The following is a 23460-nucleotide window of genomic DNA, read 5'->3' as shown; positions in this document are numbered from 1 at the left end:
CCTAAGAAAGCCAAAAACTCACTTTTACTGTCTGAAATATTCAGATTTGAGGTTTATTAACATTTTGGATTGACCGAGAGCACTCTATTTATTCAACAATAAAATTAATCCTCAGAAATACAATATGCCTAAAAATTGTGCATGCAGTGTATAGGGAGCATGAATATGTTCAGCAATGTTCATGTCAATTAATTTTTATGAATTTATGAAAACCTGGTCATTAGTTTCCCATATTTTGTGTGTACAAGTCTGCAAATCAGACTTTATCATAATATAATAAAACCAAGAGAGTTTGAGAGTAGATGAACCCAATTACTGTAATGTAACATGAAATAAAAGAAAAAGAACTAAAAAGAGTGAAATGAAAAGAAAAAAGAAAACCTCAGCAAAATCGGGATGTGTGATTTAAAAGATGTTCCTGGTGACTTTAAATCATGGCAAGTTTCGATTCAGCTGGGTGCATCTGTGTTTGTATTATTTCCTTTGTGAAAATAGAAATTTTGGCCTGATGGTGGCACAAGAAGGAACCTGAGTCATCAAAATCATTAGAATTCGTCCTCTGGAGACCTTGAATTTTCTCAGTAAATTTAGTAGAACTCTTGTGGTAAGTAAGATAATGTTGTGGATTTGTAGAAGTGTGGTCTGTATAGTAGCACTAGACACCAGCCCCTCCCCGCAACCCTCAAAGGATAAGTGGTGTAGCTAATGGTTGGATGGACAGATAGTTTTATTCATTTCTTTCACTCTCTTGCTCTCTCTCACTTTGTTTCCTGTTTGTCAGAGGCACAAAATAAGAGCTGTAGTGAATTCAGAACATTTTGTTGTCAAATTTTTGAGCAAAACATAGTCATTGTCACTGAATTAGTCCAAAATGGTCCCAGAGGTCAAGCTGCAGATCCATTTTCTTTACACAGTTATCTTAAGCTTTTTTCCACCATTAGCCTGTGTAACTTGGCACTCGTAACAGAAATTTAAGGGCTGTCATTGGATGTTTTTTGCCTCAGTGCATCTTTTAGTTGTAGTTAATTCCTTGCTTGAAGTTATAGGCTTGTACCTCTGACTTTGACACACTGGTCAATCTTTTGTTCTGATGAGTCAACTGGGAGAGTTTCATACCAATCCAAGCCATAAGAGCAGCCCAGCTGAGAGTCATGTAACTCTGTCTGTGGGAGAAATTTTACTTGCGGAACCAGGAACGCCTCCCACTTTTAAGATCTATGTCATAGATTTTGCATCAATGAGTTATTATGAAGTGTCTTTCACATCCTTGGTGTCATCAGTAATTTAGCATCAATGAAAACATTCTTGGAAAAGGTTTACCCTGTCAGAGTAGAACCTCATATTCCATACTACACCTCATGATCTGCTTTCCACCGTGCTCCCTGTTCCCCATGTTAATACCAGTCTTCAGTGAATAAACCAGTGCATCTCTATCACTTCATACACCATAGCCCAGGCTCTAAGTTGTCCTCTTTACACATTGACATAGATGTTGATCACACTTTAATATTCTCTCTGTTGTGTATTTCGTATGAACCTGGTGACCACAGCTCTGCAGCGACTGCTGATGAGAGGAAGCAGCGCTGGTCAGTTTGTATCAGAGAGGAGGACAGAGCTGAGTCAGTGGCCATTAAAGACAGAAGGGTAAGGCTGAATTTCAACACAAGATAAAGCTATGTCAGAGAGCTTTGAGGTGAAACAGAGGAGGAGGAGAAGGAAGGTGGACAGAAAGGGAAACAAGGATAGCAAGAGGAATATAAAGTATGAAGGGATAAACTCGGGGGTCAGGCGTCTGTAGGCTGTCTTGTAGTAGTATCTCCACTGTGCTTCTCACGACTGCAGTGACATTTTCAACTTCCTTTCCCATTTTATCCCTCACTGACTTTTTGTAAGTGTGCACGGACCACCATCTGCTTTTCAGCAGAAGGCAGTGAAGGAGGATGACAGCGAGGTTTGAAAGAAAGTGAGGAAAGTAGACCGGGACAGAAATGAGCGGAGAGAGATAGAGAGAGAGAGATGTGGGAAACAAGGTGGGGAAAAGAGTAAAAGCCTGAAGATAGACAAGAAGAAGATGAGGATTAGGGTGAGAGGAGGAATAAGGAAGAGGAGAAAAAGAAGGATGATAAGAAAGGGTGTCAAGCTAATAGTTTCCCCTGCTGTGACATTCTCAACTGCCTCTACAATTTCACCCCCGCAGGCTTTTAGGGAAGTGTGAGTGTGTTCATGTTCAGCCCTCAGTTTTGCAGAGCCCCAAGAGTACTGGGTTTCTGCAAGACTGCACTGGTAAATGCTAATGTCTGCCCAAAAAAGTGAAAGTTTAGAGAACAGCACTGGTTGGATCCGTCGTCTTTTTTGTCAGTGTCAGTGCCAGTGCTACCTCAAACAACTATGATGGACAGAGCTCCAGTTTAAAGAACTTGGTGCTCATTTCTTAGTTTTTCTGGCATACTGAGGATTTGAACACAAAGACTGCATCATACTGTACAATATCATTTCCCAAAGCCCCTGGATTTTTGGCCTCAGACTGGTTTAGACAAGCTTAGTTTGACTCACTCGTGAAAGTTACCCACTTACATTGCAATGGTCCAGTGAATTTCATTGCAAATGGAAATATCTTAACCTATAAATCAGCTACATATGTGTGTGAAGTGTACATGCATGACTGAAGTAAAGATCATCCCTGCGAGTAAAGTGAAAAAGTAGTTATGGATACTGTAGTTTGGATCACTGTGGTGGTTATAGTAGAACAGCACTTTGCATTACAGCTCTGTAATAAAGAAGAATTAATTGAATAATATCATGTGATATCAGGATAAAAAATGCACAATGTAGCGTAATTACAGATCTAGTGGCCAGGTAAAATATATAATCAGAAGACATTGGTAATATCATGGTTTGATTGGACAAAATGTGGGCAATAATTGGAAGCAACATCATCATTTCATTTACACTGTCATTAACGCCATGGTAGTAATGGAGTAACAAAAGGCTACACTGCTCTTAATAACCAAATTATATCAGGGTGATATTCTCTAAACTATAATAAGCTAATCAGTTGCAGGGTAATAATGGGAGTAATGTTGAGTTTCTTGTGTTGTTGCTTGCTCTCATCAATTGTCTGCTAATGTTTTCAATCCTGTGTGATGGAAAAGAGTCTTTTACAAACTCAATTCTTGATTATTTCATCACATGTTCACCCATTATTAGGCCTTTGTCTTTGTATTTCTATGTATCTGCTTTTAGCAAAATATTGTCATTTTTACTAAAATAATAATAAATTATATTACTCCATTATCACCTAGTTATTTTCAAGCTGTAATGTAAAGTGTTACCCAGCTCATATCTGAACTCATGTCACTGCTTTCTTCAGAGCGGTCTGTCATTGGTTCTTGTAGAGCAGTGTGTAACTCCCAGAGGTTTTCAGGTCTTGACCGGTCATATCACAGCAGTGTGATAAATTATAACCCCAGCAACCAAACAGCAAAAAATTGAATTTCAGTGAAGTGCGTTATCACCACAAAGATAAAAAACACTTCAAGCTTCAGCCAAAGATTAAATTTAAGGCAGGCAGAGAACAAATGTGTGTAATACTGGTCCGGAACAATGCTACCTACAATCCTCTGCTCTCAAACCAGCACAATCCTTACAACCAGCATCTTTCTGAGGAGGGAGCCGTGTGTCTCTTTGCTGTGAAGAAGATAGTTTCTCAGTTTTATGTGTTATCAAGTGTAAAGGTTGTGATCCTCTCTGTTTTTCCTATATAGGCCTATTGTTTTTCTATTCAACATTTTCAAATTGGAAAAAGTTCTTGAACTAAAGTTTCTGTTCCACCAGATTTCTCACTATCATATCTGTTCAGAGGAAGATGTGACCAACAAGCTGTGACAGGAGATATTCACCACCACATCCTCCATGTCTGAGCAGTGCACTAATTGGGGACTGTCCAGATTTTATCCCCAGCTTCCCCCCAATTCCTCTGCTCTTTGAAGGTTCAATAGTTCAGGCCAAAAGTTCTATGTTAACACTCGTCTCAACAACTTTGGTGAAGGATAGAAACTCTTCTCTTGGTTAGTTAAAGAAATTTTAGCCTTTGTGTTTCCAGCCTCAGGAAAACTGAGCTGTGAGTGTGTGAGAGGAAGATGGAGAACATCAAATTCGCTGCAGAGAAGTTTTTTAAAGAGCACTTATCTTCTAATGTCTCCTGAGGGAGGATGGCTGTAAAGTAAAACTAAGTAGATGCTGCAACGGCGGCTCCTGTTGTGGTTTAGTGAAAGTGTGAAGAGGCTGCACACACACATGGAAAGAGAGAGTGCCTTTGGTCACGCTATCCAATTTCTCTCTTTGGAGCTGATACAAAACGTGTGTGTGTTATTGCAGTGCCGGCACGGAGAGGTTTTCTGGTCTCCATAGACCAGCTGTTATAGTGAAGGTGTAAAGGGGCTGTCTGGCCATCTTTGGTTGGGAGTGTGATCTTCATAGTTTGGCTGTTCCAGAGGCTGCAGCTGGCCTCTGGTGACAGGACATGTTTCCCTTCACTTTAACAATATTTCCCAGATCGATCTCTTGTTCATGTCCGGCTCTCTAGCCGACCACAAAGTCGACAGCTGTTTGGTTTATAGATTTGTGAGTGAGACATCTGAAAAGTGTTTTAATAGATGAGGTATGATGAAGTGTATTCACAATACAGCATCCTCTTGTGAAGATTTGAGGGTTAATGTTTTGTAATTAAAATGATGTATGAAGTACTTATCCATATTCAGTGTATTACCTGCAGTAGTTCTGTGTCAGCTTGCTCCCATTTTGGAAAAGCAGGCAGGAATACTGGCACAGAAGCTGAGTGGTGCACTACTGTGGACGGGCACAGCAGAAAATATGTATAATTGTATAATAAAGATATAATATAAACACTTCTAAATATGTACTTTTTTACCACGGGTTTAGTTTCTTTTCAGAACGCAGACTTTCACATTTGTGCTGTAGAAGACATTCCACTTTGTTCATGGTGACCCCAGCTTCTCTCTTCTTTGAAATAAATGTTGAGCAAATGATATACATGTATATTTATATACAACATACACACACTGTACATACATTTAACTTATGTGTCAGCAGATTGGTTTAATTAGTTTTGCTTTTAAATTCCTGCTAAAAATTACACTACGTTGTCAAAGAATCCTGTGGTTGGTCTGATTTGCTTTCACCTCACAAACAGAGTTTTCTTGGAAAAGGACTGAGACCCAACTGTTCAGGAGGTGTAGGTGCAGTTGGTTCACACCAGAGTTTGAATGACAGCTTCAACACCAGCCAAAACAAACTGAACTAAACAGCCAAATTGTTTGAGCTAAAACCAAAGAGGTCAGGTGTGAAAGACCAAGAGAAGACCAGACTGATGCTGTATGGTGGTGTGATACCCCAAGTCCCAGACTATATCCAGTCTTATACCACCATATAGGTATTGCATTAATATATCACTCAACTCTCACTGCTCTGAAAATTCATTTGAGCAGCGGATTGCCCCCAGTCCCTATAAAAGGACAGAAGGTACACGATGTTGTTCTGGCTGTTACAATTTGCATAAAAACAGTTTGCACTGGTGCAATGCAGAGTTTGGAGTTTTATGAATCCCCCATGTCCAATTCAGTCTTTCATTTTTGAAATAAATTAGATTTGCAGAGGTGCTTGGATGATGTGAATATCCTTGTGCCTTGTATTTTATCTTATTGACAGAACAAAATTATATTTTCTGCTGAACGTTTTTTTTCCCATGGAGACCTGTTCGTCTGTTGTTCTTTATTAAGAGACATTTACAGGCAAATATATTCAAATTATTTACTTGGTGCAGCTGGTGGATAAGTAGATATTTTATTATACATATCTTCTCCTGAAGCCATTAGTACGAGTGATGTAGCCCGCAGCATTCCCTCTAAAATCTGCATAATTTCTTGCATTACGCTTCACAGTGAATGTTTTTTGGGCTTCAGCAGTCTTTGAACTGGGCTCTGGTGAAAGTCTTGATTCTCAGCAGCTTGTTTCAACTCTCTCTGTGTTTATGTGAGTAAAACCTGGCAGTTTAAAGATGAAGAGATTTTAAATGCTGCCGTGATGTGGCTCGTCGCTATTGTGATCACTTCATTTGGTTGATGTCTGTCTCCCACTCGGCCACCCACATCACTGCTCAGTGTGATGAGCCTCAGTGAGAAGGATGATTGTTCTCTCCTTTCAAAGGCAGCGGTACATTGGCGTTATGCAGAGTACTGTATGCATTAGGATGCAGTTTTTATGGATATGTGTGTGGGCTGTATTTGTGCATGTATAGATATTGCTGTACATAATTATGTATTTTTTCTTTTGGAGATGGATAATGCTTGAAGGCCATCAAAATTATACAGGACTGTATTTGACAGTCAGACGTGGAACAAATATTCTTGTTGTTGTTAGCTTCTGAAGTGTAAGGGGCTGAGCTTCTCAGTTGGGTAGCTGTCAGACAAACAGACTGTTTTGTGTCTGTTGAGCAGAGGGCTGTCAGAGAAGAGGAGGAAGTGGAGCTTTAAGTATTGAAGCTGTACAGCAGAGGTAGTTCTTAAAATCATAGAGAAAACACAAAATAATAGCTGCTTATTTTAAATGACCAGGGTTACAATAATGACAAATCAATATTTGTTGTGATATTTTTGCTTTCTATTCAGTCTTGAACTTTGACAGATTTCATGTAAGATAGGTAATGATTAGCTGTTTTGCTATTGCTACATAGCCAGTGTCAGCATCAGCAGCTGTTTACTTACCAGTCTTGGCAAGAATTTCAGCCATTGTTACGTTTACAAGACAAGAGGTTATAATATGTATGTACTCTGAGCAGCTACTTCTTCAGGGGAGACTGGAGGCTACAGTGACTCAGTATCGTAAAGTGACAAGACAGGCCAACCAGGCCAGGGCTAGCTGGTTAGCATGCTAATTTCAGAAAAAAAGGAGAAGTGGGTTGCTCTCAACCTCTGGAGACAGCTCTTGGTGAGTAAAGGAATGAAGTTTGATGCTGAACTCGCACCATTTCTTCTTGACAGTTCTGACTTTGATACTGAGGTTCATGTTTGCACACCTACAAGAGGTTGGTGGTCAGGAAAGATCAAACTAAAGTCACACTTATTTACTTACTAACTGTGATCCTCTTCATTCGCTGTGGGCTATAAAGTTATAAGAGCTTTCTTCGTCCATGCAACCTGCCTACATTCAAAGCACATGACCCAGTCTCATTTTCTGTACTTTTTTCTGTAGAAACAACTTGTTTACTATTATTTAATCACTTATAGCTGTAAACTGCGCTTTATCTCAACGATTCAGCTTAACAGAACTGCATGAAGTACAGCTACAGTTGACTTAATGGTTTTTTTATGATTGATTAAGATTAGGCAATGTGATACACTTTTAAAACATGTACAAAATTTGGTGCAAGCTTGAGACTTGATGATGAATAAGGTTTTTACTTTTTAAGTTATTTTTTGGCAACAGCTCCTGAAAAACCTTACCTGGTGACTCAGAATGCAGTTTTTCAGTTTATCTTATTTCCTATGATTGTGAGAAAACCAGCTGAGTAAAAGAAAAGCTAAACTCAAAGTATTTCACTATGTTCTATTTTTAATGCTTTCTTTGTTTGTGTATAAACGGGGAGGAGCAGGCCTTTGGGTCAAACTGGAGGTAGAAGTTGTACAGATTAGTAAAATGAACATTGATGTTTTCTGCTTGAGGAGGATTATTGGAGGTCTGGAGCAACAAGGAGCCTCATTATCCTTACTGCTTACTGCGATGTGCTCTGAATGGGTAAATAAGTCGGCTCGACTCACACTAAGAGGCACTGAACTCTGGGTCTGTGGGGCTTATGGAGCTCTGGAGTGCAGGACCTCCTGTTCACTGCTGTTTGTTGAGGTGATGGATGGAGCTCATCAGTATTCAGGGTCTCCGGTGTGCGCACTTTGTTATTCAGCAAAACAGTAAAGAAGTGGACAATGCAGGTGAATGAGCTGTGGCCTTCCTCCCTGTCTCTGGTATTAGTGTGCCATGTCAGTGCTGATTAAATATATTTGATGGTGTGTTTTTTTTTTATGCTGTCAAACTCTCCATTTGTCACTTGGCTGAATGATAAACCTGACACTGTGCGAATGGATGGATTGGCCAGAGGGTGATGGATTGGTTTACCTGAGGATATTTGCTTGGAATGAAAATATATTTCTTATCACTCAGATGTCAGCATAACGGTTTCCTGTCCTTGCTGGTTGAGGTTTGTGCAACGTCCCTTCTTTTATTGTTTCACCTGAGGCAGAAACCTCTTTTTTGTGGGCCAGTATTAGACCACTTAATGCTGTTATTCCATGCCGCAGTAGAAATCAGACAGTAGAGTCAATCCTTATGTCCTATTAAAGATTGGCAGATCATGTCCTCACTCATCTCTTCTCTGAATGACATCTGCTTTTCATGAATGTTGCTTGTTATTGAGGAATTGCAGTTTATTCCCCTGTTAACCTGGATGCCTAAAATGTAAACGCCAGGAGAAAAAGGTTTTTAGTGAATTCACCCTCGATCACACGTTGAGGCCGACAGAAAGAGAAAGGAGGCGCATTTGTTTTTGTGCTGTTTTTGCAGGGGAGGACGGTGCAGTAGTTTAATATTCAGGAAAGCTCTCTCAGCCGGGGTCAGTGTTGAGGTTCAGCGGCTGCAGAGTCCAACAGGTATTCAACATTTAGCTCCATTTTCCTCTGAGCTGTCTGTGTTTGTGCTCCGCTGGTCACACCTACAGCGGCGTCCACTCTTAAATGCCAAACCTCCGCTGTGGAAAAGTGGCCCGGTGTTTTTAATCTGCGGGTTCTTTTTCTCTCTCTCTTTGTGGAGTGTTACCTCAGCGAGGTTGCGCTCTCACCACACATTATCTCCTCAGGGATTACAGCACTCAGCAGTGGAGAGCCGTGCCTCTCATTTCACCTCTTCAGATTCACCTGCTTTTCACACTGAGGAGTCCCCACCACCCACATGAACAAGTGTCTCCGAAGCCAAGGCCTGCAATGATAAAGATTATCAGGAGGAGTTTCAGTGGACCAAAGAGCTGGAGGCCTTCTGATGATTGTCAAATAGCTGGACCACATTTAAAACAGTGAAATTGAATATGTATGAAGCTCAAAACCACTCTGTTGACTAATGATGGAATAGTTAATGGTAAGTGTAATATGACAACTGCTACAAGAAGCTGTCCTGCACAGAGTTTAGACTGAGATAGATAATTTTACCATCACAAAGAGCTACGGTGTCACTGAGATTAAGATTGAAGTATTCTGATGTTAACAAGCAGCTGGACTAAATATTAACAGACTTTAAAACTCTTAATTTGAATATCTGAAACTAAAGTTATAATCCTTAAAGCTACTTTAACTGATTTTCTCTTCTGACAACTAATATATTATTACCTCATAAAATTGTTATGCTGGATTTGTTTCAAACATTTGCCTGTTTGGATATCCAGCAGATGCAGAGCAACATTAGCATTTATTCATTCATTTTCTGGCCAATATTTAGCTCTGTTTTTGGTGTCCACCACCTCCTTTGGCTGGTTTTACAGCTTTTCCCTTTTTGTCTGCTCCTCCTGTAAACCAGGTTGACGAGAGAAGTGAGACTGAACTAAAAACATTAAAATTGTAGTAAAGCCAGCGCCAACAATTATGTAAAAGAGGCTACAATTCTCTGTAGAGCTGAGGGGAAGAGCTGAGTTTGTTGATCATTTATTTACTGGTGTATTTAACAGTGCACATAAATAAATATTGCTATAAATGCCTCCGGACTAAAGAGGCTATTTTTCATCTGTAGTTCCCGGTTACAAAGTCACACTAAAAACAGAATATCATTCTCTTTGAGGTCATTACTATCCATGACCTCTTTCACATTACAAGTAATCATGCAATCCTTTAGCAGCTTTAATATTTTAATTATATCAAACCCCATGTCTGATGCTATTTGTGGCCAGAATTTTTTTGCAGTAGCTGTCCTTTGTATTTGCCTCTAGTATTTTTCATTGTTACTGGTATAGCAGAGTCTGGGAATTAAAAAGCATAACCATACAGAAGGGATTCACAGGAAGTGATACATATACTGGATGAGAGATGGAAGACAAAAGCTGATGCAGGTGGTTATTTCACATAATGTGGAACAGTGGTCGCACAATGGCGGTGACTTTTTTTTTAATCTTTAGTATTCTTTATTTATAACCAGTGTGACATATCCTCTCAGCTGATCCCTGTCGCTTCTCCCTGTTTGATCCATATTTGTGTCATTTCAAATGGAACTGGGACCTGTACAAAATTAAGACACTTGCTATAACCACGAGTAACCACAGGTGTCATCATTCATTGGCTTATCGCAAGCATTTAATGAACACAGCTTTTTTTTTGACACTTGCATATTGCTGATAAATTTGCGAGTCCATCGAGGCTCTCACATGCTTGTGTGTGGGTTGGGAGTTGCAAATTTGATAAGCTGGGCACCGGGGTGAAAATGGTTTAGGATGTTTGTCTTTAAAGGTGCTATGTGTAGTAAGTCATTACCACATCTATAATGAGACATAACATAACAAGATAAAAATAACTGTAGACTGTTATTTTGAGGGCAGACTCTCGCCTCTACACTGTGTTTAATTGCCTCCATATTGGCAGGAAACCAGCTGAGAGACTTTTACAGTAATAGTTCTCTGAACACTGTAATTATACCAAGATATCACAGTTCAGCTAGTGAAACAATATTAATGATTTAAATGAAAAATGCTGCAATTTTAATTTCATGCCAGTCACTGTAACTAAGGATAAATAACAGTGCTGCTGTGGAATCTGTCTGATCAGCTTGTTAAAGACCCAGGTTAAAAAAACTGCCCAATAATGGAGTGTTCTTCCTCTTTAAAAAGTGAAATCATCAGTCTGTGGAGGATGTTGAGAGGCAGATGAAGACCTTGAGTTGTTGAGGTGAAGTACACTAATGTTGACAGAGTAATCGAAGCTAAAGCCTTGTTGTCAGAGCTGTGGGCCGAGATCGGACCGCAGTGTGAATCATAGTAATAGGCTCTTGTCTCAGCGGTGGAGAACAACATCCATTAACAGAGAGGCTTCAGATGGAGGCAGCGTTAGTTTGGCTTTAACTTACAGTTCGGAGCTGGAGAGGGAAACTATGAATATTTATTGAGCTGATGTTCATGAATCTGTGTGTGTGTGTTATTGTGTGAGATATAATTACACTGCTCAGACCTCAGAACATCTCATAAAACAAACATTCATTTCTACTGTGACTTTTTACTGTTTACTGTGTTTTCTCAGTGTAATGTAAATTTAACAAACAAATGAAATAGCTGCTCCTGTGTAATGTGGTGCAGATGCCAATTAAAGCAAGCTAAATTACTGTTAATCATTGTGGTATGTATAACATATAATGGGTTTATTTTTTGCAGTCGATCGTCCATAAACCATTAAATTGTGTGAACATGCAGGTTTCCTCTGACAACACTGATCCCTCTCCATCAATATCCGACCTGCAATCAGCCAGTCAGGACGCCATTCATCTCCACAACATGACATGATTACAATGTTCATTTATCCATCTTGGCAGAATTACACCATTAATTCATCCAACCGCACATTATTACACTGTTCATTCATCTAATATGGTGCCATTACAGCTGAAAGACCTGTTTCCACCAGGGGAACATTAAGCTTCCTTCTCAGTGATTAGACTCTGCTCTGCCACTCATGTTGTAATAGTAAGAGACTCAAAAAGTTTTTTGTTAATGTCACTTAAAGGATTAAGAAAACTGCAACCTTTGTTCTCATGAAACAATAAAAACCTGACTGAATAAACTCTGAAACCTTGCTCCTGAAAAGCTTGGATAATTTGGAGACACAAGACTTTCATCACACACCATCAGTGAGCTCCCGTCCTGCTGTTTTTACCAATGCAACAGTTTTTCACTCAGAGTAAGAGACGGAGAATAATCCATCCCCTGCTGTGTCTGATGTTGTGGTATCCTCAGTGTGGTTTTTGCTGTTGACCTCTGCTCTCCGAACCACTCAGCTCTCGAGAAGCGTTTGGACGCTTTGCTTCAAGTGCTTTTTTGATTTATGATTTTCTCTCATGCTAAGAGACGAGACGTTCCTACATCAACCTGCTGTTGTGAACTTACTTACTGCTCAATGAGAGACTGGAATGTAAAGTCAAAGGCCAGTTTTCACTGAGCTGACCTGCAGCTGGAAGATAAAAATGCACGACTACTCTTCTCTCAGCTACTCCGAGATTTTTCCTGAGGCTAAAAGATGTGATGCGCCTGCCCAACAACATCTGCTATTCTGTTTTTCTGACCCTCTATCACTCAGAGGAAGTGTTGTAGTACCTCTATCCAACTATTTATACTTTTCCGAGTCTCTTAAATTAGTTTCTTTCCCTCTGAATGGATGTTGCTGTGAGGTTACAAAGTTGTGTGTGCTCTCAAACGTGTGAACATTTGCTTGAAATCTCTGCAAACCAACTGGTTTCTTATTTTATTGCTAAAAACTCTGCAGAAATGGCTGAAACAACATAGCTGAATTGTGACTGATATGACTAATAATTAATGCTTTTGTTTAGAGCTGAAAAGATTAGTTGAATAATCAGTTTTTTGATTGAGAAAGAGAAGAATAACCTGCAACTATTTTGATAATTAATTCCTTTGATCAATTTTCCAAGCAAAAAAAGAAAGGTGAAAAAATGACACATATCAAATGTTTTTTTTTGTTATTTATGATTAGTAAACTGAACACCTTTGGGTTTTGGACTTTTGATCCGACAAAATAAGACATTTGAAGATTCTGCAAAGCTGTGATTGTCATTTTTTTTCTTTTTGAATTCACTGATGATTTGAAAAAATAATCTGCAGATTAGGCTGACTCACCAGATGTAGGCTGTAAGTATAAGCCTGCCATTGGCGCCTATTCAAGGCAGCATTCTCCTCCACTTCCCCTGCCTGTTACTGTTTTCAAAATCCGCTTTGCTACAGGAAACAACAATAACCTCCGAACGAGCAACCTACACGCTGTTTAGATGAAGATTTGGATTGCGCAATCACACAGTTAACATGCGCCTTTGACTTAATAAGAGAAACTATTGGTGAAGCTGATTTAAAGAGTGGGTAAGAAACGGTAAAGAAACATTCAGAGCCTTGACAACAGATGTGACAAATTGTCCCAACTCTCAAATTAAAATATATGTGACAGAGAAAATATTTGATTTAAAGATGACAGTTTTAGATAAAGCATTTTTAAAAACATAACTTAACAAGGTGTGTTTTGTTTCTGCCTCTCACAGAGGTGTGTGACAGCGCACTGGTGTCCAATCTGCCGCCATCGTCCTTCAGGAGCTCCTCCCAGCTGTCCAGCAGCCACGCACCGGGCTTCGCCAAACTCAACAGGAGAGAAGGTGAGGAAGAATTTCCATTGTCAAATTTGATGCAGGAGTGGATAATGTTGTGTTTGACCTGGGTAATATAACAGAACTGACCAGACTGGATACATAATTGGGCAGACTGGAATAATGTTTATAATGCTTCTGTATTTTTTCCAAGAGGAGATGTAAACTGTTTCTTTACTATGGTTTACATGAGTCTAACAGAGACAATAGAGAGGAAGCAGAGCCAAATCTCTCATCTGTCACTGAGGAGCTGCTTTGTGGCTGTGGGTCTCAGGGGAGTAGAGACTTTGTTTAAGCTCAGAACACAAAACAAAACAAACAGGAAAGTTTTTAGTGGATTCACAAAGACTTACAGGTAACTCACAGGTGACCAGTTTAGAGGGAGACGGAGGATCAGAATAATTTCAGAGAGACAAGACAATCTAAAAGAGAGAACAAGCAGTAGTTGCTTTGTATCGTCTTTGTTCTCTATAGGGGCCGTTTGTATTGAGGGTTTATATCAGAAGGATAAATGTGAAAGGTGTTTGTTCGTCCAGCATGGAAACCCAGCAGGGAGTCCTGTGCTGGATGCTGATGTGAGGCTTTGACAAAATGAAGATGACGGTTTGTTGTGGAGATTTCTGCAGGGAACAGGCTTCGCTGCTTTATCCTGACATCAAAGCCCAGAATCAGCTGGGAGGATGAGATGAGTTTAATCTGGATCTGAATGATTTTCACCACCTGGGAAACTGATGGAAGATGAGCCGGCAGAAAACTGTAGTCCTTGGTTTGCTGCTTGAGACTTTAAATACAGTGTCTTTGCTGCTAAATGCTGCTAGCCTCTGTCTCTCTGTTTGCTCATCTGACTTTGTGTTAATGGACTGATAAGACTCTTTACTGTGGTAATGATACACGACAAAATTAAACTCTCGAAAGTCTGATGTGTAGTAGAATAATCAGATTTACAGACATTAAACTAGACATTATATACTGTCAGTGCTAAGAAAAGAAGGGTCGGAGGTTGCAGCGATACTGTAGCTCAGGTAGTACAGAATGTAAGAGCTAAATTTCATTGGTGTCCTTTGCTGACACTTGCTGACACTTGCTGGTCTAATGCCACTCTGCTTTAATGCTGCTGACATTTCTTGGTCTTTCATTAACTGCGGTTAAAACTCTTTAATGAAAACTGTGAACTGTGACTATTTTTATAGTATAGTTTTACAAGAAGTTCTTCTTTACTTTTTACTTCTTTATTACTTCACAATGGCTGACGAACACTTAAAATGCCTTGAAAAACTTCCTTTGAACAAAAAAAAAAAAAGGTAAACGTGTTTTTCTGAAGTTAGAGCAGTTTGTGACACAGGCAAGCAGTCCAGACAGGGAGCAAGTGAAAATTCAGACCCATAGAGAGCAAACTAAGTCAATAACCATGGAATCAAACACTAGGAGAAACTGCTAGTGAGCTGTGCACACACAAGGTAACAAAGACAATGTGGCAGAGGGGAAGAGGAAACACCAGGAACACCAGGGGCATGTGAGTAATTAGAGGCAGGTGTGGATGATGAAGGGCGGAAGACACATGAGGGCAGGAACTGAAACGACAAGTCAGGCAAGTATTTCAAAATATAACAGAAAACAGTGACTTAACAGATGAGACGTGACAACAATAGATTTGAGAGAAATCTATCATAATAGGGACAGAAAAACAATACTCAATAGACCAGAATGCATTTTGAGGAAGTATCTTTCTGCTACCAGGCTTTTTGTGCATATACAGTACATATAGCAAAGCATGTCAGCAGTAAAAGGACTTACTTAGTTGAAATGTAAATTACAGTAGAAGGAGACAGCAGTCCACCACCAAGACACCAAGTAGATCTTTCACAGATTGCTAGTACTATGAAAGACTACATGAATATGAACATGTAATATATGTACTGATAAATTAGACTTTGGTGTATCCAGAGGGGTTGATGTTGAACGATTAATAGTGGATCAAATTTTTTACTTTAGATTACCTTATCACAAAATACATGGGAATTAATAGAAAACAGATTGTCAATATCTTACTGCATGATATTTTAGATGGATTTTTGCTTCATCAGCACATACAGTGGCTTAACAGTCACTGCAGAACTGCTGCAATATCCATATATTTTCCTTATCTAGCTCTAGTATGTAGTCTGCAGATTAGGAAAGCTGTGTGTGTGTCACATTTCCTCCTTAGCAACATTCATGGTGCAGGATCCTAGGGAGCGATCCCAACTGCTTTGCTGAGGAAATCGATGAATAAATGAATGTCTCCATCTCATTTCCATCTCCTGCTGCTGCTGCTAACACTCTGCCTCCTCCTGTTGTTCTCTGAGGAGCAGCTTCGCTCTCAATTCATTTACCCACTAAGTGAACAGAGATTATCAGAGTCTGGGAATACCACCTACACAGCACCTTTACAAGGGATTTAATCAGAAAGTCTTGCAGCTGGAATCTATAACTTTACTCACATTCAAATCTCATTGTAATTGATATCTAGTGAGAATCACCCAGGTACTGCGTATATCAACATATTATTAATGTTACATGAGAGTGCCAATATATCCTTGTACCAAAATTGATGATATAAAACATACTGATATGAATCTGTTGAAAAAAAATTGTTTGTGTACAAAACAAGGCATAAACATATTGGATGATGGTGGCAGATGAAAACTTAAAGGATCACCAGTGTTATTACAGTTAATCCTCAGGTGGGCATAAATGTCATAAACAAGAATTACGGCAATCCATCCAACAGTTGTTGACACATTTCACTGAAAACTACAAATGTTAATCTCATGGCGACACAAGAGGAGAAGTCAGGAGATCATTAAAGTCATGAGGACTTATCCTCTGGAAACCATGCATATCCGTGCAAAATTAGGGTCCCAGTTGGGCTAGTTTATACTAGACAGACATATTTCACTAAATAAGTAAAAACTTTGAACTGGTGTTCTCATCAGTGGAAAAGTCAGAGGATCACTGAAGTCCTGTGGATTCTTCCTCTGGAGGCCATGAAAGTCTGTACAAAATTTCATAGAAATCCATCAATAGTTGTTGAGAAATTTCAGTCTAGACCAGAGTGGCGGACAGACATACTGACATTGCCATCCATAAAGCCAGAGGACTAAAAAGTCCATGGACACTACGAGAATAGAAGATGTCTGAAGACACATGCTGACTAAAAATAATGTTGTAAAAAAAACTGCCGCCATGCTTGAGGGAAACAAAAACCTCTTGTATCCTATTTTCTCCACAGACAGCAGGCACTTAATAAAAACCCAGCGGTTGTCCAGTCTCTGTCTACAGTGAGACCAGAGGACGTGACATTGTACCTCAGACTTTAACCTGACAAGGCTGAGCACAGCGTAGGTCTGATGGCTCTGAGTCTGACAACAGAAGTGGATAAAAAGCCATGATAGTCTATTGACTGGCGATGAATGGCCTTTTAAGAGGATACTGGAGGATGAATGACTGGACTATTTCACTCTCCCCGATGGTCTCTCTTCTTCTTCATTTTGATTCCCCCTCTGACTTTTTTTCTTTCATTGCTCTACTGAAATCCTCCTCTCTTTCTCTCAACTTCGTCTTTCCACTTCCGCTCTTCCTTTATCTAAATTGTACCTGTCCATCTTCCTGTCCTTCTGTACAGTCTGTCCTGTGTTATAATCATTAGTTTCACTCCGTCTGCAGTCTCTTTTTCATTTTCATTGGTGAGAACTAATTTAGTCAGCTCTGTCTTCTTGCCAAATGTTAATAGCAGCGTCCATGTTTAAACATTTTCTTTCTTTGGTAGGCAACGCTGACAGTTATCAGTGACGCCACTGCAATCATGCTGGAATGGACTTTGAAAGAAGTCCACAGTAATCATTTTGTCAAAGAGTGAAATTTGAAGGTGGAATTAAACTTTAATTGGGTGGGAGCAAGTGTGAAAGAATGACAAGTTATTCAGGAATTGATCTTTATCTTGTGTCATGTTCAGTATTCAGTCATTACAGTTCAATTTCAGATAGACTCAATTTCACTTTTGAAAACAACACTTGCATTTCTATGGACTATCTTTGTGCATGCAGTTTATTTTATTTTCCTGGTCACATGATCCCAGTCAAAGTAACTGCAATAAATGACCTACTACCTATTATTACTTCTCATCCCTAATCTCCATCCATCCATCCCTTACCAATAAGGTGGAGGAAACTCACCCATGCATGAGGAGAACATACAAACTCCATACAGAAAGTTCCTGGCCAAACCAGGGTTCAAACTGAGCACCTTCTTTTTTCTTAAAAGTACTTGGCAAAACAATGACACTACCAAAGACACATTTTTTTTATTTTTTTTTATTAAATTAGATTGGTTTAATTCTTGAACTGAGTAAAAACATTACGTTGTCTCTAAATATATGTTTGTAATATTAGTGTGCCTACTGTTAAATTACTTTTTCAGTTAGATCCAATATCCTACTAAGGCATATGAAGAACAGTTACATTGAAAAAAGTTTTATAATCTTTAATGCAAATTGTTCTTTACAATAAAATTTATCATGGATATGAAAAAATAAGATTTAATCATCCTAAAAAAAGATATTTTGACTTTTCTGCCCATTTTGCAGTGTCATATTTAGAAAAATGGAAATCTTTCCTGCTTTGTCTGCAGAGAACCTGCAGTGTTCTCCAGCCTGCTGCTGCTGTCAGAGCAGCACTGAGCCCATTAGCTTCCTGTTGGATTCTCTGTCCGACTGACATGTTATCAGGCAGCTGAAATTACCCTCTAGACTTTGTATTCTCATGCAAATGACCAGTGCTCATTCTGGGCCCAGCACTTATATCAGTCTGTCTGTTACATGTCTTTCCAGCTGCCTCTCTCTCTCCCTTTAAGCTGCCTGTCTCTCTGTCCAACTACCTGTCTGCCTCCAAGTTTCTTTTCTGCCTCTTTGGTCTTTTCCTCTCTGCCTCTCTGTCCCTCTACATGACTGTCTCACATTCAGCCTGTCTCCTTCTCTTTAGCTGTCTGATGGGATATCAGTGCATTATTGATGATGAAACAGTCATTTATTTAGTTATCCATCCATCTGCTCCTCATAGTGAAGTGATGAGAAGCAGCCAGGCTCGACCAGGCGCCGTGCTGCAACTCATATTATTTCTACATTAACCTTACACAAAGATGACATGAACACTCAGCCAGCAACAGAAAACACATCTTTTTCTCTCTGTTTTGACTTTCTATCCACACTAAGCCAAACTTTTTCATAGCCCAAAATGGAGCTTTTCAAACATGATCTCCCAAAGGGCTAAATCTGAAAATATATTTTGGTGTATATATGGAGAAAACAGAAAACCAGACATGGGCTGTGCTTTCATGTCATTTTAAAGAGTGTGAAGAGGTGGAAAGAAGAAGAGATTCAGCCATTTTATGATTGTTTAGACCTTTCAGTGCGGACAGAGATTGTTGGGAACACCACCGGAAAATGCTAGTGTGAGATCACGTCAATTTTACTTTCAAAGTCCCTGCACAGCCAGTCCACCCCACAAGTGTTTTCACTCTTCTCAGGACAGTAGCCAGGTTTTCATCCAAATGTAAAGCAGACTTTACCCAAATATCCAGATAAATCAGCAAAATAAAAATATGAATGAATGCACGTTTCCATCCACTACTGTATGCGAATATTATGAGCTGTATTAGATGTAGCCCATACTTTTTAGTAGTGTTTGCATTTATGAAAATAACAATCCTGTGTAATATTTGCACATTTTTGCTTGACTTGGGTAACTTGTGTAGTAATGATACCCATGTAGCTAAATTAACACTGTATTTGCGTATTGCGTACTGTATTTTTCTGTATATGAGGATCTATTCATGACACAATGTAAATAATAATGAGTTACTTAGTGTAGTAAACTGATGGCCTAAAGTTGAGAGAAGTGAGCTTGTTACTGGAAGGTTGATGGTTAAATCCCTACACCAGCTGGATAAATCTGGATGGGAAAAGTGAAAAGGCAGGAGTTGCCATTCCCTCATTACCACCACTGAGGTACCCTTGAGAAAAACCCTTGGACCCAATTGCTCCAGTGCAGCTGCTCATTGGCCAATAGGTCAGACTATGGCAACTGTCAGTGTGTTGACTCTCTGTGAAATTTCCCAGAGGAAAATAAAAGAGAAAAAAAGAGCGAACTCGCTGTTTATTTAACTTCACTGAACAAATGAAACAAAGCAGAACAAAATACTGTTTCAAACTGGATATAAAGTGGCCTGAGTCCCTGTCAATTTGGTTTTACATTACCACATTTCCATCAGGACTGTCTCACTGTTCCCTGATTTGTTCGGCTACAGTGATAATTTCTTCCTTTGTTCATTCTTGGCCTCCATTAACTTGTACTTTTCTCAGTGGGTGGTCGGATCTGGTAGCTCGACAGACACTGAGGAGAAAAACAGGGAGATCTCTTTGATGTAAAGTGACAGCCGTGAAACAAAGTATTGAGACCCTCAGCCATCAGTTCACCTCGGTTAGATTAGTTCCAGTTATACCGACAGGGTGGACACAGTAAATCTTTTAACGCCCCTCAGTCTCGGAGTCATTTCCTCTGATCTTTCTCTCCTTTTCTCTACAGTCTAATCTTCATGAGTAAAGGTCAGAGTGTCTGCTCTTTTCCGTTCTGCTGTCACTGGACACGTCTGTTAGTCAAGTGCTTATTAGCTTTGGCCTTTAGTTCTGTAAAGATCAGGCTCCACTGGCCACCAGACCGACACTGATTCGCTTTCACTGCTGAGTTTTTCTCCTTGACCTGCCAATCCACACTGTTCACAGACATTTTTCACTATTAACAATAGCTGTTGAAGGTCCGGCTGTTGCTCTCCTGAACCTACATGATACTCAGGATGGGAATATATCCTCTAACATCAACGTATGAAACTAATAGTAGTTCAGCATTAGTGAGGGTTTCAATCAGTTATCATAAAGTGGCAATTTCAAGAAAGACAGACATGAATGAGACAGACATGAATGCTCCAACAGTGTAATTAATGAGAATATTTCAGATGGCTTACGTTAATGAAGATAACAGCAAACAAAGTATAATTGTGTGGCTCATTAAAAGGGATTGTACTTAATTTGAGTATCTTGTGCCTGAAGTTAATATTTTAGTCTAAGTGTGGTGCCGGGTGAAAAGATTTAAATTCTGGAGAGCATGAAAGTACTCAGTGATTTTTTATATCAAATTTCCAGTTACATATTAGTATTTACTTATTTATTATATTAGTATTTCATGTGTAAAAGTCTGGATTTAGACATGATCGTGACTCTAGAGGTAACAAAAAGACACTAGGACTCCTCCTCTGGGGAACATGAATATTCACAGAGTATGCTAATGAAATCTGGCAATTAACATTTTGAATGCCTTGTCATGAAACAAAGTGTTGGTCATGACAGACTTCTGACCTGATATCGGCGCTAGACAAAAGATCAGTGGACTTAATAAAAGATGAGATTAGTTTGGTTTTGTTGTGCTACGGTATTCTTTAGTGGTTTGAAAAGTGTCTGCAAAGCTAACGAGAGGAGGCAGTAGGCCAAATCAGCACTTCTAATGGGTAATAAATTGAGAACTATTACATCTTGCATTATGCCGAGATCAGACCACATAATATTGTTGTTTCATCTGTCGTGTGGATACTCATTATGTGTCTCAGATGTTTCAGGAGGCCTCGACAGACAGATTAGCACACCAAATGTTTTTTTGTCTACTACATGCTCAGTGACGACACAGTTGTTGGCAGTCCTGTTATGGAAAGTCTTTTCACTGACCACCCCCCACCCCTCACCCCCCACCCCCTTGCCTGAATACCTGTGAACATGATGCAAGGCCCGAAAGACCGCAAGCTATGATTGATCAGGGTTCAGTGTGTTGTCTGACGTGTCTTTCAGCCAGATCACAGCAGGTGTTTAAATGTTGTATAGTCCGATCCTGGCATTAGGTGAATACCCTGTTCTATATTTTATCATATTAGTGGAATAGACTTGCAAATACAGAAACAGTTTGCCTTCAGCTTCTATTTTCTGTCTTACCAAAACCATGTTTACACATAATATACCAAGCTTGTAACTACAGTAACTTCTGCATGCAGCAGATGGTGGCCAAAATATTGACATCCTGCTGTTGGATGGAAGACAACTGCATTGTCTTTCTGAAAGTCAAGTGGCATTTAATCTACTTTCACTGTGTTTGTTCTTTGTAGGGCTCTCTGACACGCTGCCTGTGTGTTTGTGTGTGTGCTCAGTGGGATGCCGGTCAGCAGCCTCCTCTACCAGAATCCGTCCATCTGGTGTTTGAGCTCTGTGTCGACATTTTGTCCTGACAAAGCATTTTCCTACACACGCGCACACACAGGCACACACAGGCACACACGCATAGGCACACACACACTCACAAACACAAACACACACACAGGCTACTTTTCAGTGTTTGAAGTGTCTTTATTGTGTAGCAGCCCATTCAATCAACCCCAGTTTATCTATCCCGGCAGACTTCTCTCAACACCCGCCACCCACATTTATACATGCAATGTGGGCAGTGTGCACGGTCACAAACACACTGTCTGGTACTGCAACAACAATTTACACTACAGTTTTTTAAGACTGAAGCATTTTGAAAACAAGACAATGTCCTAACAACTTTAAATACAGGATGATGTACTACATAATGCTGTGCTACATAATACTGTATGTATTAATCAGTGACCTAAATACAGTGTTATGTTTATTAAATCAAAGGCCATTGTTGATGCTATTTTGCATCAGAAAGGTTGGCACTGAAATAGTGCACCTTTCTTTAATAATTGAACTCACTCCGCTCTACCACATTTTTAATTTGCTGCAGGGAAAAATCTCAACCAATCAACAGAATATAAGACAGCCCTTTATTTATGATATTTAATATGTGTTTCAACATGAGCCTCTTCAGATATTCCCTCACTTGGGAGTTTTGATGATGATAGTAGTGGAGAGCGCTGTGCCGTCTAATAAGTACGGTGGCCGACAAGGGCAAACGCGCTGCAGTGGCCCAAGAAACTTCCAAAAGGAGAAACAAGCTGCAAATTCATTAACGATGCAGATTCAAAAAGAGATACGAAAATACAAAACAACTTAAGCAACGGGAACGTGCTGCAAATGAAAAAACATGCTGCGGGAAGCCTAAACAAAGACATTAACAGCAAACACGCTGCAAATACAGAAACGATGCAACAACAAAGACACACACAAACCCCCAAAACAAATGCAACAGGAAAAAGCGCTGCATGTTCATGCAACACAACGGAAGTGCTCCGGGCCTCTAGGGGGAGCGCTAAGTGGGACCGAGTGGAACACCTTGACCATGAGCTTGAGCTACGACCCATGAGGTCAGACCAGTCCACCGTAAATAAGTCATTCCAAAATGCCTCATAAATGTTAAAGGCCATATGGAAGCATCTGCATTCATTTGGTTTCTCCTCTCATTTAGTTATTCAGGTGTTTGTTAAATGTGTAACTTGTATGTATATAATGTTATTTTCAAGGTCACACACTGTAAGATTTAATATAGTTTGGAATTTCAGTTGTCATCGTATTGAAGTTGAAGGATGTTTTTTCAGATTTTTACACCAGTAAGGAAGTTCAGTGTCCTGTTTTCTTGCCTGACTATTGTGTGGATCTGACTCTAGGTATTGATCTCAGAATTCTTTTAATAGATATCTAAATTGATTGACTGTATTGTATTGGTTTGTAAACTATTTTACAGATTTTTGGACACAGATGACTGACCTTTGTTACATTGCTTTAAAAAGTGAAATATGAAATGTTTTCTGTGTTGCATATTTTCATTTCACAAATAAAATGGCATGTGTGTTTCTCAGATGGATATGAAAAGACCTAATGTCACTGTGGATCACATAGTAAATGTGCACAATTTACATTCCAAAGGAAAGTTGCTCAAGTATGATTTATATCCCATTATAGCCCCAGAA

The 23460-nt window shown here is 39.5% G+C and overlaps 1 protein-coding gene across 1 annotated transcript in view; it reads left to right on the top strand.

Annotated features, from left to right (window-relative positions):
- LOC130179051 (contactin-associated protein-like 4) overlaps positions 1-23460 on the top strand; it is a 107304-nt gene that overhangs the window by 13722 nt on the left and 70122 nt on the right. Inside the window, 1 exon segment of the mRNA XM_056391765.1 lies at positions 13354-13464. Within this exon segment, the coding sequence (XP_056247740.1) occupies positions 13354-13464 (111 nt within the window).

Source organism: Seriola aureovittata, chromosome 12, assembly GCF_021018895.1.
Source record: "Seriola aureovittata isolate HTS-2021-v1 ecotype China chromosome 12, ASM2101889v1, whole genome shotgun sequence".
Taxonomy (NCBI): Eukaryota; Metazoa; Chordata; class Actinopteri; order Carangiformes; family Carangidae; genus Seriola; species Seriola aureovittata.
The sequence above is the reverse complement of the archived record's forward strand: the minus strand, read 5'-3'. Positions and strand labels throughout refer to the sequence as shown.